Here is a 15,105-nt window from a genome sequence, read left to right on the forward strand (position 1 = left end):
TCGTCTTTGTGTTGCACTTTCACAGACCTAGCAATTCCATTGCTTTTTTAGGAGTCCTCAAACCACAGTTTAAGCTGGCCTTTAACTAGGGAAGACTGATGAGCCTCAGACTCCAGCATCTGTTCCTTGATCACTGTAAGCAACTTCCATGTGGTCAGTTCTGTGAAAAACCACACACAACGATGCATAATTATATAATATATCGTAACATATTTTAAGAACACATATAATAATGTTGAGACGGTTTATGTCAAGTAGAAAAGAGCCATGCTTCGATTCTAACAGTTACATTGAACATTGTAACAACTATAATGTTCTTTGATGATTTTGTCCATCTTAAGCGTGATGGGATCATTACGCCCATCTACTCTAAAGCTACTGGTGATCTTTTTCTTGACTCACATCAGTTGGTGAGGCCATTATATGAGTAGCCATTATGCCACAAAACACAATGTCTTACTTTGCAGAGCTGGTGAATTAATTCATATCACATGAAGCAAATTTATCTCCTGAATATCAATCCATATGTGATAGCTGTGTTTAAGAAAACTTTAGAAAAACTAAATTATAAAAAGTGCTAAACCAGGTCTTGAACTGCCTAGTATGTTCCTAATACTGATGGCTATCCTAATATTGGTATTCTACAAGTTCAATCTTATTTTTCTCTGACTTATTCATGCCGACACATGTGCTGAACTTAGTCATCACGGAACAAACTGGGAAGTTATTTGTTTATGTAAACCAATGGTGGTTTTCCCCACCATTTAAAGACAGAAGAGCTATTTTCAGGTCACAGCAATGTATTTCTGATGCGAGCTTTACAAGACTTCCCACTCAGTTTAGCTAGTTACCCCCCAACAAGTTCTGTTGCTGTGTCCACTTTCCATTTCTGCATGTTCTCCTTCCCTGCCAAGTGTTTTCCCTTCCTATCTATCCACTAACGTGATTGGCCTTACAGGACTACCACGAAGTACTGCCAAAATACTGCCATTTTCCACATAACTCTTCCTCCCCTCGCCCCACCTCTGAGCATTACTTGTCTTGTTCTGCTTCACAGACTTTCTAGGCAGATTTGGGCAGATTTGCAAAATATGCTAAGTCCCATGGAGGACCAGAAATCAACACAACAATAAGAAATGACTCAATCTCTTAAAACAGTGAGGAAATATGCAGATAAGCACTCAATGCAAGTTAAACTTGACTGTACAATTACTTATCAATGTAAGGGGGAATAGGGCCAGGAAAATTACATTTGAAACACGACTGTCATACAGAAAATGTAGCTTGATTTCACAAGCATTTCTGATCCACTCTCTTAAAATCGTCACTGCTATTGCTGCTATTTTACACTTGTTTTAATATTACCAAAAATCTTTAAATTTCATACTTCTTCTGAAAATACAACATCAGGTGGTAAGAAAACAGAGTTTAACAAAATTCCATTTGTCTATTTAAATTATTCGTGTATGGAAAATAATTTTTCATAAGTAATTTTTCAGATGCTATTTTTAACACTGTGGCAACTCAAAAGCAGCTTTGTGTTGAATCTGCAAGCTCGGTATGTAGTTAATTCTTGGTGATGAATATGTGCTTTGCTTTTTGAAAGCAATTTGGTTTGAAAATAAAATCATGGAAGTACAAAAATGCTGAACTGCACATGCAAAGCATGCTTCTGACTATTCTGATTGTAAGCTTGTATGAATGTTAAAAATGTGGTAATTTGTTTATGCAATCACCCTCAGCTGTCTGTGATAATGTGCACTTATTTAGATGTAGAACTTTATATAAGTAAAAGCAGTTTCCAAAGTGCTGAGAGGCATTGGAAAAAAATGGTTAGGAAATGAGATTTTTTTTTAAATAAAATTAGTCTGAAAGCTGAAGGAGAAACTAGAGGAAAATTAAAGAAAATTCCTCCAAGGTGACATCCAAATATTACATTGTGTGTCTTTATGATTCCCAGAAGGTTGCTTTGCAATCAACACATGTATTACATGGAATTCGTCTTTTTGGGAGGATGAAAATTGCTTGACAGTTGTTTCCTGAACAGTAACTACACTAATTTTTAATATATTACAGTATTTAATAAATGAAATAATTTTCTGATAATTGTTAAAATATTTGTATTTCAGTGAAATACATAAAATGTCTCTGTGTTGAGTGACCGAGGCTAGTCTGGCCTGCAGTCTGACTGGTTCCATCTTCATGGGTTCTGAGAGTTTGTCTTGTCCTAGGTCAACACTCGCAAGAGAAACCTTCAGCAAGAGCAAATCTATGGGCACATGAGCTTCTCTATTGCTGAACATTGCTTCCAGACCCCTTTACCTCATTAAACAGCATTACTGCTGCTTTTAGTGGAGAAATTGCCATTGAAGCTGAGAATTCCCTACACATGCCAATCTTTCTTATTCACGATACAGGCGGGCGCGGTAGCTACTTGAAATTGTGACTCAGATATTCTTGTGCGGTTTTAATTACTATTGGAAGAATAAAACCAGCAGACGGCAATACAGAGATAAGACAATAACCTGACTCCAGCATTTCAGACAAACCGGTAATCTCCGGCTGCCTCCAGGGGGGCTGGCCTGACCGAACAGGCTTTTTATCCGAGATAAGCATCCCATGCTGCAAGTATCTTTAAAGAAATGGTGCAAATGAGGGGAAAAAAGAGGGACAGCTCCGCAGAGCACATAATCCCTCTCAATCTCTGTAAATATCTAGGTGTTTTGGCGCTGTCAAATGAGGAGGTGTGAATCATAAAAGAGGTACCATTAAGGAAATCTATTCTTTCCGAAGGCAGCTCCTCTTCAATTTAAAACTCAGTAGGGTTTAAGTGACATAGTTACTCACAATCAGCACGTGACAGGCAGATGCTTCTAAGTTTCTTCATCAGTTCATTGAATTCTGCTCCCTTTCTATACATTTGTATTTTTAATGAAAAAAAGCTTTTTTTTTTTTTTTTTTTTTGTGCTACTGGGTACTCCTCTACAAAATCTCTTCTGTGTTTATTTCTGATGTACCCTTTTTTGTTATTCTTTATATCTACAAGAAAATTCCAGGATTTTAGCAGAAAGGTTATTTTATCTTTAGTAATTCAGTGCTTTTAATTTTCTTGTGACCACTTAAAAGGTATCTATTTTTTTTTTGCCTCTGGTTCTTCCTCCTTAGAAAAGTAAAGGGTAAAGGGTAAACCTGTGAGGAGGAATTTCATAGTGATTTTAGGCCTTAAACTAATGTTCATTGCTCTGCAAAGAAAGCCTCTCAGATGCTGACATTCCCAAAGTAATTTCAGTTAAGACTAGGAGTCCACACACCACTTCACCTAGACTAATTATTACTGGAGAAGTTTACAGCCTATTTGTCAGTCTCAGCTGAGTTCACCCTTAACATTAGGAAAGCTTTAAGAGGAAAGTTGCACACTTTCTCCAGCAAGAAATCTTGACACAGGAAGCAGAAACAATTATTGTCAATGAAGTAAAAAAAAGGATATAAATAGAAAAGTGTTCTTACCTTGTTAGCTACATTTGATTTTGCTACCCTTATCTGAAGGAACAAATTACCCTCTTTCTGCGTGATAAATGCACCCACTTAAGAGCTGATGTTTAAGGTCTTAATATCTCACCTCCTCCCCAGGATCGGAAGCTGTTCCCAATAGCAACTTTTTCCGAGCAGTTTGCTCTTCCTTGGCCAAGACGCAGTTCCATTTTCTCTCATTCCTTTCTTCCTAATCTACTATTCCATGTAAATACAGCATTTGAAGCTCTCAATTTTCTCTGAGCTTCCTATAAGTTAACAATTTTATTTTATTTATTAGTTTAAAGAATGTTACACCATTCTGTAGATCATAAAAATCACTGGTCATACAGAAGTTGTGTCAGTTGTTAAGTTCTCGTTGAGAAATTGCACGTGAACAGGACAGAAGATAGTTAACATCCCATCTTTGGTTAAGGAACTCATACTGCCAGTCCTATAAATTCCTTTACTTTTCTAACCCATAGACTTGCCCTGATTCCTAGCTTATTTCAAACATGAGATAAAAGCTAACGTTTTGTTTTCATCATCTACCTCCTAGATACCTAGTACTGCCATTTACACTGTCCTGGCATACAACATGGTATGTATGCATTTGTATATGTCCTCATTTCAGGAAGTAAACAAAAAGATGCATCTAAATCCACTTCTAAATGTAAAAAGTGTTTCCAGTTACAGGAGCAGTAACTACCTTTTGCATAAAAATTGTTGCTACTCTTAAAACTTCCTATTGTCATTGAAAACTTGGACTTTTGATCAGGTTTGTTCAAAGCTTTTCTTGAAGTTCTTGAAAGGAATCCAGTGTCTCATAGGCTCAAACTTTCATTCTCCAAGAAGTAAGGTTTGGCCAGTTCCCCAGGAGAAATATGCCAATGCGTGGGATAAAGTCCACAGTCACAGTTCCTCTGCCTTGAAATGATGATGAGTACTACCGCCCTGGTAAAGTATATCCTAATTACCTAAAGCTAACACACTTTCTCTAGTCCCGATATCCGACATTTCTCTACCTGTATACAGCCCTTCTAAACCACTGTTTACCTCACTGAATAGAGTACTTTGGACTTTTTAAGGATGTGGCAGAGCAGCTGGTAACAACTCTAAGTACACATGCCTGAGGAGAGAAAGCTAGAGATACGTTCTGCAGGAAACAGTATTTCAATTACAAGAATTAATAAAAATTTTAAAAAAAGAAAACAGATTCTGTAGATAAAAGAAATTGTTTTCCAAAACGGTTTGCAAGGCATTGGTGCTTGCTTTGGAGAAAGAGAGGTGTTTTGTTACTCCTTGATCCTGGACCTGGCAGGAAGCAACTTAATAAAACTGTAAGAGGAAAGACAAGTTAAAAAAACCCCACAAACATACTTGAATTCAGAGAGCCTCATTAAATAGGAAAATAGCAATGCCAGCCACAGTGTTGGTGCAGTGGATTCTTGTGATGCAGCAGTAGCTCTAGTAAAAGCTACATAAACACCATCCTACCTGCAGCTGTATCATCTCCTGACACAGCAATGAAAGTTGCAGCTGCTGCAGTTTCAATGAAAGGACCATGAGGATCAACAAGATGCCTGGTTAGACCATAAGAAAACAAGATACCAGGAGGATATAGTGAGGAAGCAACCTATCGAAAATGAGGATATTCTTACAAAGGAAAAAAACAAAACAAAACAAAACAAAACCCAAATGTGGTAGAAGTATCTCTTGGAGACTTGTGAGTGGCTGAGATCTGGACTGACACAGGCATGACCTGGCTACCAATAAAGCGTAGATCCCAGTGCTCACCTTAAACAAAGCAGAAGACAAACTGCCATCCCATGCCACCTAAGCTTGAGTGTGGAAACTTGCTATTGATATAAGCTGAACATGTTTTCCCCCACATTCCCATCCTAGGGCAACAGCCTCACAACTCATGGAAGTAAAATACTCAGCCCTTGAAACTGATCACAAGGACAGCTCTGTCTTCTGATGGGACTCTGGGCCTGCTGCTGTGGAGCATCCAGCCCAGAGGAAGAACATACAGGCAGAACAGCTGCTTCCGTTAGGGTAGCTTCCAGGAGGGCAGCTAGCACTGCTCTGTAATGAAACAGGGTACAGTTCTGGCTCTAACACAACGAACACTAACAACCCAAAACAAAGAGAGAGTGCTAGAGGTTTGTCTCCCAGACAGAAAAGCCATCCCAAGGCAGAGCAGGAGAATCCCACTTGCACCAAGGCAGAGGCCTCTGGTGGTTTACTGGGCTGTCTTCATAATTTTCTGTATTTGAAACAAAGTCAGGTCAAGAAACTTCCACTCGCTGATGTGGCTGTAGCACCTGTAGTTCTGAGCATCCACTTTATACCATCTGCTCATATTGGCTTTCACCAATGAAATAAAAAGCAGCTTCAAATTCACCTCAAAATTACTCTCTTTCTGCAGTTGGGTTTTTTTTTTTTCAAACTCTTAACGTGCCTCTCTCATTATTAAGTGTCCTTCAGATAACATACAAAAGGAAGGAATCTGTATTCTATGTTGGACTATTTTAGCATGGTCATATCCTGAGAGAAAGCAAAATAATTGGCAAAACATTATCTAATTACTTTTAATTTTTTATTATTATTATTTTATGTTCCACTGACAAGCGCAGCACATTGTGCTATGTACAAACAACACCTGAGACAGAGTTTAACACCAAAGAACAAAACAGGCAGGAGAACAGAAAAACAATGAAAAAATACACATCTAACTTCTCTTGAAACTGCCTGATATGGCGCAAGCCTGGAACTCTTCTGGTGTATTCAAAACTAAACTCCTGGAGAACTTAGTATCTAGAGGATTTGGTTTGTTTCTTGAGAGTCTGTCCTGAGTGCTTCCAGTATCTGAGACCAAATGTAATGATTACCCATTCCAGTAACTGCTATGTTTGGATCTGTTGCCAAATTTCTTTCTGAATTAGTTCAAATATTCAGCTCCAGAGCAAGCTGGTTTTGGTAACTTCAGTTCAAATTCAAAGACTAGAACTACTGTTTGTCTAGTTGCATAAACAAATGTTGAGCCTCATAAGAAAAGATGTGTGCTCCAAGATGCTCAGAGGTTAGATAACATAGAAATATGAGGGTTTGTTTGTCTAATTAAACTCCCAGAAGAGAGGAAGACAGGGTATATAAACAAACCAGTAGACATCTACAACAACCTTAGACATGAAAGGCTGCTTTGACTATTGATGTCTGCAATCTCATAACTTACAACAAATGGCTACCTGAAACTATTTCCAAGAACTACTTCTGTTTTTCTCTGTAACCCTGTCATGGGTCAGATGAGTTATTCCTATTCAGCTTATTTTTTTCCTACTTAAAAAGCTTGTTAAAAATCTGACCAGAATGTGCTTCCAGGTGTATCTACACTACAACCAAGACGATTTAAAGTACTGAATTCAGATACTTGCAAAACTAATTTTCTTGTGGAGTACCTGTCTTACATTCATTACTTCTGAATACGTATCTTAGGGGACTGAAAGACAGAACTGAGGTTTAGGTTGGATACTTCAAGTGCACAGCTTATCTTCACTCTTTTCCGAGGATATGCCCAAGTATCACCTGCAAACATAAATTGTTGTATTCCTGTTATTATTTCAATGTCTAATCTCCCTTCTGGTAGTTGAAAACAAGCATTCAGCAGAGCTGCAGAAGAGCCAATGATTTCCACATAAGACTTTTGTTTGCTGAGCAATAAATTGCTCTTTTGCTGAGGAAAGGCCCCTTTCTGCTATCATAAGGTTTAATGACATAGACTACATAGAAACTTTGATGAAAATTAGAATCTCCGTGGCAGGAACTGCAGGTCTGGAGCTTAGTGATACTCACCCAGTTTGAATCCAGAAATACATTGCCTATTATATGCATCATCAGATAGCTGTATGAAATTCCCAACAGGAGAACAAGTGGAATTTCCAAATAATTTTATTATGACGCTGAAAGTAAAAACATATTTGAGGAATACCTTTACCAAGCTTGCGAGTCACAATAACATGCAAGGTTTTAAGATAAAACAAGTCCCTTTGACTATAAAGCTCAACAAAGCCTTTCAAGCTTCAAAAGTAGACTGCCTACTTTTCTCAGATCAGGTCAGTCATTCCACTGACTTCCTGCTGCAAGCAGTATTCCGGAATGTCCTCCACTCCCTATTAGTGAAATCATAGCTTTCAGTAACACTGTCTAGTGTCACAGTTCTCTGGAGTCCAGATGAAAGTAAGCAGTCATGTCAAAAGACTTCATATGCAACAAGAGGAAACCATCAAGCACTGTGACCAATGCAGTTTAGAAAGTGGAGTAATGTGCTGCACAGAATGATCTGCTATAATTATCCAAAATAATATACATATGTAAATTATATTTGCTTCGCATGAGTACATTTTTTAAAAAGAGAACAAAACCCCTCCTACCAAGTATTTCTCAGACTAAAAAGGAGAAAAAAATGATAACACCTTTCTCTCTGCTCCAACGAAGCTGGAGAATATGATGCACATGAAGATGTTCATAACTTCCTGAAACATCGTAGTGCCTTGGTGGCACACTTCCATCTGGAAATACCAGCCATCAGTCTATCAAAGTAGGTGGTGACAGACTGAAACACTTGCACTGTTTGCAGGCAGCTCTTGCTCCCGAAGGAAGTCTCACTTGCTGCTCATACCCTGCCTTCCTTGTGATGTCCCCTGTCTAGAGGACAACTCTTCCTCACTAATCTCAGAACTGGTACCCCACAGCCCAGGCATGGCCACAGAACGAGATACCTTTCCTCAGAGGACAGCCTGGCTGCCAGAGCAGTGCCTGCTGTTCTGCAGGAGCAGGCTGGGCTCAACCCTTTACGGAGTAATTTTGTCAAACCCTGATCTTCTCAGCTGATCCAGCAGCGCTTCATACGGTGTGTCTTGACGTCCCTGAGGCGAGACGCGTCGCGCTCATACCGTCGCCCCTGCAGACTGGAAATGGCCGTTCTTCCCCGGCTCCCCTGAATGCTCGACCACGTTTAGGATTTAGGGTTGTTTTTTTTCTGGTGACTGACCTACAGCTGCTGAATTCAAGAGGCCTCAGAGCATCTTCCTCTAAGCCATCCCCCGCTGCCCCGAAAGGAGGAGCGTTGCACAGCCCCGTCAACACCCGCTGCCGGCGGCGGGCGCTGCCCCGGTCCCGCCGAGGGCTCCTGCCGCCCCATCAGCACGAAGCAGCCCGGGCTGGAGCTGCCCCTTCCTCCCCTCCCGCCTCATCGGGGCCGCGCCGCGCCTCAGGGGAGGGGGGATCCCCGCCGAGGCCGCTCCCCTGGCGCCAACGGCCGCCCTCGGGCAGCCGCCAGGTGGAGGGAGGAGGGGAGGGGAGGGGGGAGGCCGCGTTGGCGTGGCCGCCATTGCCCCGCGACAGCGTGCCGGCGGGCGGGGCGGCCGAGAGGGCGACGGTCGGCCCGGCGGGCCGCGGTCCCTTTAAGGCGCCGACGGCGGGCAGCGTGCACATCGCCAAGGCAACCGGGGGCGGGCGCCGATGGCCGCGGCGTGCGAGCGCCGGCGACCGCGCTGACGTCGGGGGGAAGCTGAGCAATAACAACAGCGACGCGGGGCGGCGCGCCGGCGTCGGCGTCCGATGTGCGCCTGCGCGGCCTGCGGGCCTGCTTCTATTTATGTGGGGGGGCGCCAAGATGGCGGGGACGGCGAGGAGAACGTAGGGGGCAGCTCCGACCGGGCGGCGAGCAGGGGGGAGGGGAGAGGGAGGAGGAGGAGCCGGTGGGAGGGAGCGCGGAGAGCGGTGTCACCGAACGCGTGAGGCGGGGGCCGGCTGAACGGCGGGCGGGGGGTGGGTGGGGGGGGGCGGCGGAGGAGGAGGAGGATGGCGGAGCCGCGCCGGGTGCCGTTCATTAGCCTGTCACCCGTGAGGCGCCGCGAGGGCGAAAGCCCGGCGCTGGACCGGGAGGCGGGAGGCCACGAGCCGGAGCCGCCGCCGGCGGGCCGCGAGGCGCCGCTGTTGGCGCCGCCGGAGCTGCCGCACGAGCTCTCCCGGCCGGAGCCGCCGCCGCCCCGCGAGAGCGCCGCCCGCCTGGAGCCGCCCCGCGAGACCGGCCGGCCCGAGCAGCAGCCGCAGCGGGAGCCCCCCCGGCCCGAGCCGCCGCCGCTGCCGCCGCCGCCGCAGCTACCGCCGCCGCCGCGCCAGAGCAGCCGGCAGGAGCCGCCGCCGCCGCAGGAGGCGCTCCCGCTCCGCCAGACGGTCCGCCTGGAGGTGGTGCTGAAGGACCCCACCGAGGAGGGCTGCGTGGAGTTCAGCTACCCGGAGCTGCTGCTGTGCGGGGACTCGCGGGTACGGGACCTCCCCTTCCCTTTCCTCCTCCCCTTCAGCAGGCCGGGCCCCGCCGCGCTTCCTCCTTCTCCCGCCGGGCAGCTGCCCGCGTCCCTGGCCTTGCTGATAGCGTTATCGGTCAACCCGTGCTGCTCGGGGGTGGTCCCGGCGGGGCGGTGCCCTGGAGGGAAGTCCGGCGGCCTCGCGGTCGCTCCGGGCTCCTCCTGGTGCTGAGGCTGCGCCTGTGCCCGTGGGGGGAAGGGGAGGTTTCGCGCTTGTCCCTGAGCTGGCCGAGGGCTCCTGGCTGGCTTTTGTGGGAGCTCCTGGTGCTTGCTGCGACCAGGGGCGGGGGAGCGGCAGCGTCTTGTGGCCCTCTTACCCCAGCTTAGCTTTCCTCCTCTCCCCTTGCCTGCCCGGGGAGCGGTAGTGTTGCATCCGTCCTTCCTGGGAGCTTTTTCCGGCAGCTGGATGAAACTTACTGTGCCGGTCTGTTTTCCGGATTGTCTGTAGGCTGTGTGCAGCTAAATGAAGAGTTATTAGTCCGGCTCTGGTACAAGCCTTGTGAAGTGAGCAATAGCAGACTTGGAGATGAGTTTCTGCTGTCTTGAGGAGGGTGGGGATGAATGAGAGTTAATGTTGCTGAAACTGTAACCTCACCTGTAACTGTTAAGAACTTCATTCAGGCAAAAACATACTTTCCCTTTTCCTGTTCCTCCTAACCAGAAGGTATTTGGTACTCGAACTGCTTTGTTTTTTAAGGAGAAAAGCTTGTGTAGACAACTTTAAGAAGCAAGTTGCATTAGCCAATCGACAGGACCCAGCCTTCAAGTACAAAGGAGAGACACATATACTTAAACCACTCGTGCTTAGTGAGTTGAGGATACTGGTGAAGTTGCACTTGATTTAAATAGTTGTACCTGCTCTTAGTTCTGGTACATAGATAACTTCAGAGAAAGTTTACGCTTTGTTGGAAAGGGCAGGGGGCAAGGAAGGTAGCTGCTACTGAGAAGGTTGTGATAGCTTTGGTGATAAAAGCAAACGTCAAATGCCAGTACTGATACTGCCATGGGATTTTTACATCGAGCACAAACCTGAGAATGGTTAAAACTTCTGTTTTAGGAACCAAACTGTTTCTAGGTCATGATGATGCTGGAACTGTACTTAGCAGCCTGCTAGCTTTTTGTTCTGTAGCAGGAGGGATGTACACACTAGATTATGGTCGAATGTGGAAGACAGAAAAATCAATGACTGTGATTTTAATCCCTCTGAGATCTTCTGATGCAAGTTAAAAGGTTCCTTCTGTTCATCCTGTCCTACAGCTGTTGTGGGCAAACAGGGCCAGTTATGACTCCTCTGAATTGGTGTAGCATAAGCATGCTGCTCTGAAGTGCTGTCTTTCTGAACAGTTCATGTATGAAGGTGAAAATTGTTCTACTGTTTAGAAGTGGTGTAGTATGTGGAGGCTGACTTTTCCCTTTGGCAGTTCCCAGTTCCATAACTGCCTTTCTTCTGTAGGTTGGTAATATGTTAATCACATAATCAGGGAAAAAATGGCTTTTTTAATGTAGTTCTATGCAAATTCCCCATCTTCTGGGGGCAAGCATTGATTTAGGGGATTTTTGGTACAATTGGGATCAGAGACTGCTTTTAAGTTAGAAATAGTGATATAAATGCTTTGTGAGAAATTGTGTATGCTATTAATCTCTGTAGAGTCCAAATTGAAATGAATAGATCATAACAGCCTGTCTGTTGTTGGACTGTGCAGAACAATCAGCTGATTATGTGAAACACTGTCATAAAGTGTGATCCTCTTAAAGTGATTCTGGACTTCTATTCTTGTTTACAAACTGATGTATACTTGACCTGTCAGTTTAACTTCTTGCTTGCTATATGGTAGAAGCTGGAAAAGCTGCTCTGATATGGTAGGAAGGACTTAAAATCTTGTATTAATCAGCATGAAGAGAGGTGAAACATATCCATCAGTAAATTTAGTGCATGCTGGTTCCTTCATAGTTAAACCAAATACAAGAGGAGAATTTGCTCTGCACAGTTCAGGAGGCTTAGGATGACAGAATTCAACCAATTCTGTCTCTTACCCTGGTTGTTCTCAGACCAACCAATTATATAACCTGTTCAAAGTCCTAAAATAGAAAAAAAAATTGTGAAAGGAAAGCTGATCCTGCTTGTGGAATAGAATAGCTATGGTGATTTATACCAGTTAACGCAGTGGAGAAAACTGCCTTGTAAAGTGAAGCTTGGCCAAGAAACACGTGTCCTCTACCACTTTTCTGCAGAATCTGTGAGATTTGCTCTTTCCAAGTAGGTACTAACTAGTAGGCAGTTAATCCTGTGGTTTTAAGTGGAGTTTTAGACTTCCAAATTTGTGGTCGTTTTAGCAATGGTTCAGTTTAAAATGAACAGTTCATATAAACTTAGCTATGAAAACTGTTTTTGTAGGGTGAAGATTGATGGAGTGTTTTGAAAGCTATTGTTGACTCCTTATCCCTTATGAGAAGTTATTAGACTTCCTTATAACTACTCCCAGTAAGGTTCAACATTACAAACTTAGGAGCTTGTCTTTCTGTTTTGTACTGTTGCTTGGAACTGGAGAAACTGAGAAAGATTCTCCAGAGATAGGCTGTTCCAGGAGGGCAAGGACTGGTCCACAGGAATAACATCGAAACATTGCTTTAGTAGGTCTCTTAATGAAACAGTAGAGAATCCCAAAACTTGTTTGACAAGATGAGTGCAACTTCTATTTTTTTTTTTTTAATTCCAAATTTGAGTTCCCAGCCTGAATCAGAAGCTAGTGGAAATGCTTGTTAGAAACTTGTGCTGTTTTTGTCCTGCTTTTTTTGCCTTGAAAAAGAGAACATCCTTTGATACAATCGTTAGTAAAGTTCATTTGGTAGGAATTATTTATGTAAAGTTTTTGGATGTGAGTAATAAGTTAGTGTGGTTGTAGAGTTTATTTGCCTGTTTAAACTGCCAGAAGTGAAAGTGCACTTGCTTTTCTGTTGGTGTAATTGAAGCTTGGTGTGTAAAACTTGAAGTGGGTGAGCCAGAAGCCTGAGTTGGCTTCTGTCAAGCAGGCTGTAAAGGTGCTGAAGTAGTAATGTTTTAAAGTTATTGTGAAGTCAGAGAGCCATTCATCAGAGCCTTCAAACTGGCAAAACTAAAACTTGCTTGAATTTGAGATTCCAATCTCAACTAATAAAAGCGATAGTCAGCTACAGCTTTGAATTTGGTGGAGGCACGTTAGCACAAGCACTAAATTTTGCTTGACCTCTGGCCTCAACCTTATCTCATTTCACAATTAGAAAAAAACAAACCATTTGCCTAGCAGAAGATATGGAAGAGGTTTTCCCAGCTAAAAATAGAGAACAGTGTTGTATGAGTTGAGCAGTATTTTTTATTTAATTATGCCTGCAGGAAATATGTATTTAACTTATACTTATGTTTCAGGATTAACTATAACCTCTTATTTTTTCTTTAAGTAGTCAGTTTAGAAAATGTATTTGTGTGGTGTTTGCAGTTTTGCTTAGCTTACCTCCCTCATTATACTGGTCCTGATACTGTTGAGCCAGTGTGTCATTAGTTGGTTAATATATTGGCTTTTCATACTGTGGAGGAAGGATCTTGCTTTCCTGAACTTCGTGTTACTTTTGTTCTGTCTTAGTCTACCATAAATCTTTGTTTATTCATTGATGAATAAACAAAGTGGTCCATGTGCAGTGAAGTTTGTTGCCATCCATAATGTTCTGTAAAATGGAATGCCATTCCACCATATTTTAGCGTCCTAGTACCTTCCCTCCTTCCAACAATTACTGTATTTTATGTGAACTCTTGATTTGAAGAAGGCAGCCCTATTTTTCTGCCATGCCTTATTTCCAAAAAAAAAAAGCACTATGTATACCCTTAATGACTGTTCATTGACTTTGTGTCAATGAAAACCTCTTTCTCAAAAAAAAAAAAAGGAAGTAGGGGGATTTACTTCCTGCTTATTTGTACAGCTGGAATATTAAATGCCCATTGTCATTGTGGCTGCTGTAGTGACAATCTTGTAGAATTCATGCTATGATTACTGAAATTATTGGGGAAAAAAAACCCCAACAAACAAACCAGTACTAAGAGTTAAAGGAGTTACATTAGTTACGGTTGTAGCTTACTGAACTTTTTAGTCTTCTGGCTGCTTTCCCGCTGCTTGGTGTACCAGGTACATCTTGTGTGTTGTACCTGGAAGGATCATAGCACCAATAAGAGGCACCAGTGGAAGCAAAAGTGAAAAGGAGTTGTATTTAGAGAGTTCTTTCTCTTTGAACTTCAAATGGCCGTAGTTCTCTTACACTTTCAGTTGAGATTGTAGTGGAATGCTTGGGAAAATATAAATCTGAGTCTTTATCTTAACTTTTCTGTTTCTGTTTTCATTAGAAGTAAAGTAACTGAATGACAATTGAATGGGTCTAACTAATTTTTAGAGAATAAAGTAAGTATTTGGACTTTCTTAGTATGGATTCTGACTACTTAGTCATCAGAGCATTGTTTATTGACATTTAATAGGTTTTTATCACATGCACTCTGTGCTTCTTATGGAATGAACGTTTAACTTCTGTATTTTTCAGAAGAAATCGGTTCACTCAGAAGATCCGTTTAATGATGAACAACGTGAGCGGCATGAAGTAGAAATGCTAGCCAAGAAGTTTGAGGCAAAATACGTGAGTTCCTGTACCTGTATTAAAATATACAAATATTTAATAGTAGTGACTTATGATGCTGTAGAGATGTTAACATCAGGTTTTTTTTCCTGAATAGAATTGCTAATGTAGTGTCAACTGACTTCTGTACATTTCAGAGCTGACTGTCTCATTATATTTAATTTAAGCAGTTTGAAGCTGCTACAAGCTTATTAGACAAGTCTGCTAAATAGATTTGTCTGTAGGATGTTATAGCTTGTGAAGCTATTCTTGGAAAAGCTTCCTACATAAATACAACTGAGTAATAGATGCAGGTCGATATTCATGATAAATACTGCACCAGAGGAAAGAATTTTTATGTAATGCTGTTGTGCACTATTGAACAGCTCTTCTGTTTGGGCTAAATACTGATGAGTCTTGATGAATTTCTGACTAGTTTGGAATGCTTCCATAGGAAGTTATTGCTGAATAATAAGTCATTGCTTGATGAGTTTATCTTGTAGCTGCCAGCTGCCTAAAGATACTCTGCTTACTCTTGAAAGTGTGGCATGAATGACTTGAACAACACTAGACAGTAACATAAAGAGGCTTT

The 15,105-nt window shown here is 42.7% G+C and overlaps 1 protein-coding gene across 1 annotated transcript in view; it reads left to right on the forward strand.

Moving 5' to 3' along the window:
* The first annotated feature begins 9,375 nt into the window (after window positions 1-9,375).
* The window catches only part of UBN2 (ubinuclein 2), a 52,142-nt gene continuing 46,412 nt past the window's right edge, over window positions 9,376-15,105 (forward strand). Inside the window, exons 1-2 of the mRNA XM_086611003.1 lie at window positions 9,376-9,840; window positions 14,442-14,534. Coding sequence (XP_086467129.1) covers window positions 9,376-9,840; window positions 14,442-14,534 — 558 coding nt within the window. The remainder of the gene's footprint in view (window positions 9,841-14,441; window positions 14,535-15,105) is intronic.

This window comes from Tauraco erythrolophus, chromosome 4 (genome assembly GCF_009769465.1).
Source record: "Tauraco erythrolophus isolate bTauEry1 chromosome 4, bTauEry1.pri, whole genome shotgun sequence".
Classification (NCBI taxonomy): Eukaryota; Metazoa; Chordata; class Aves; order Musophagiformes; family Musophagidae; genus Tauraco; species Tauraco erythrolophus.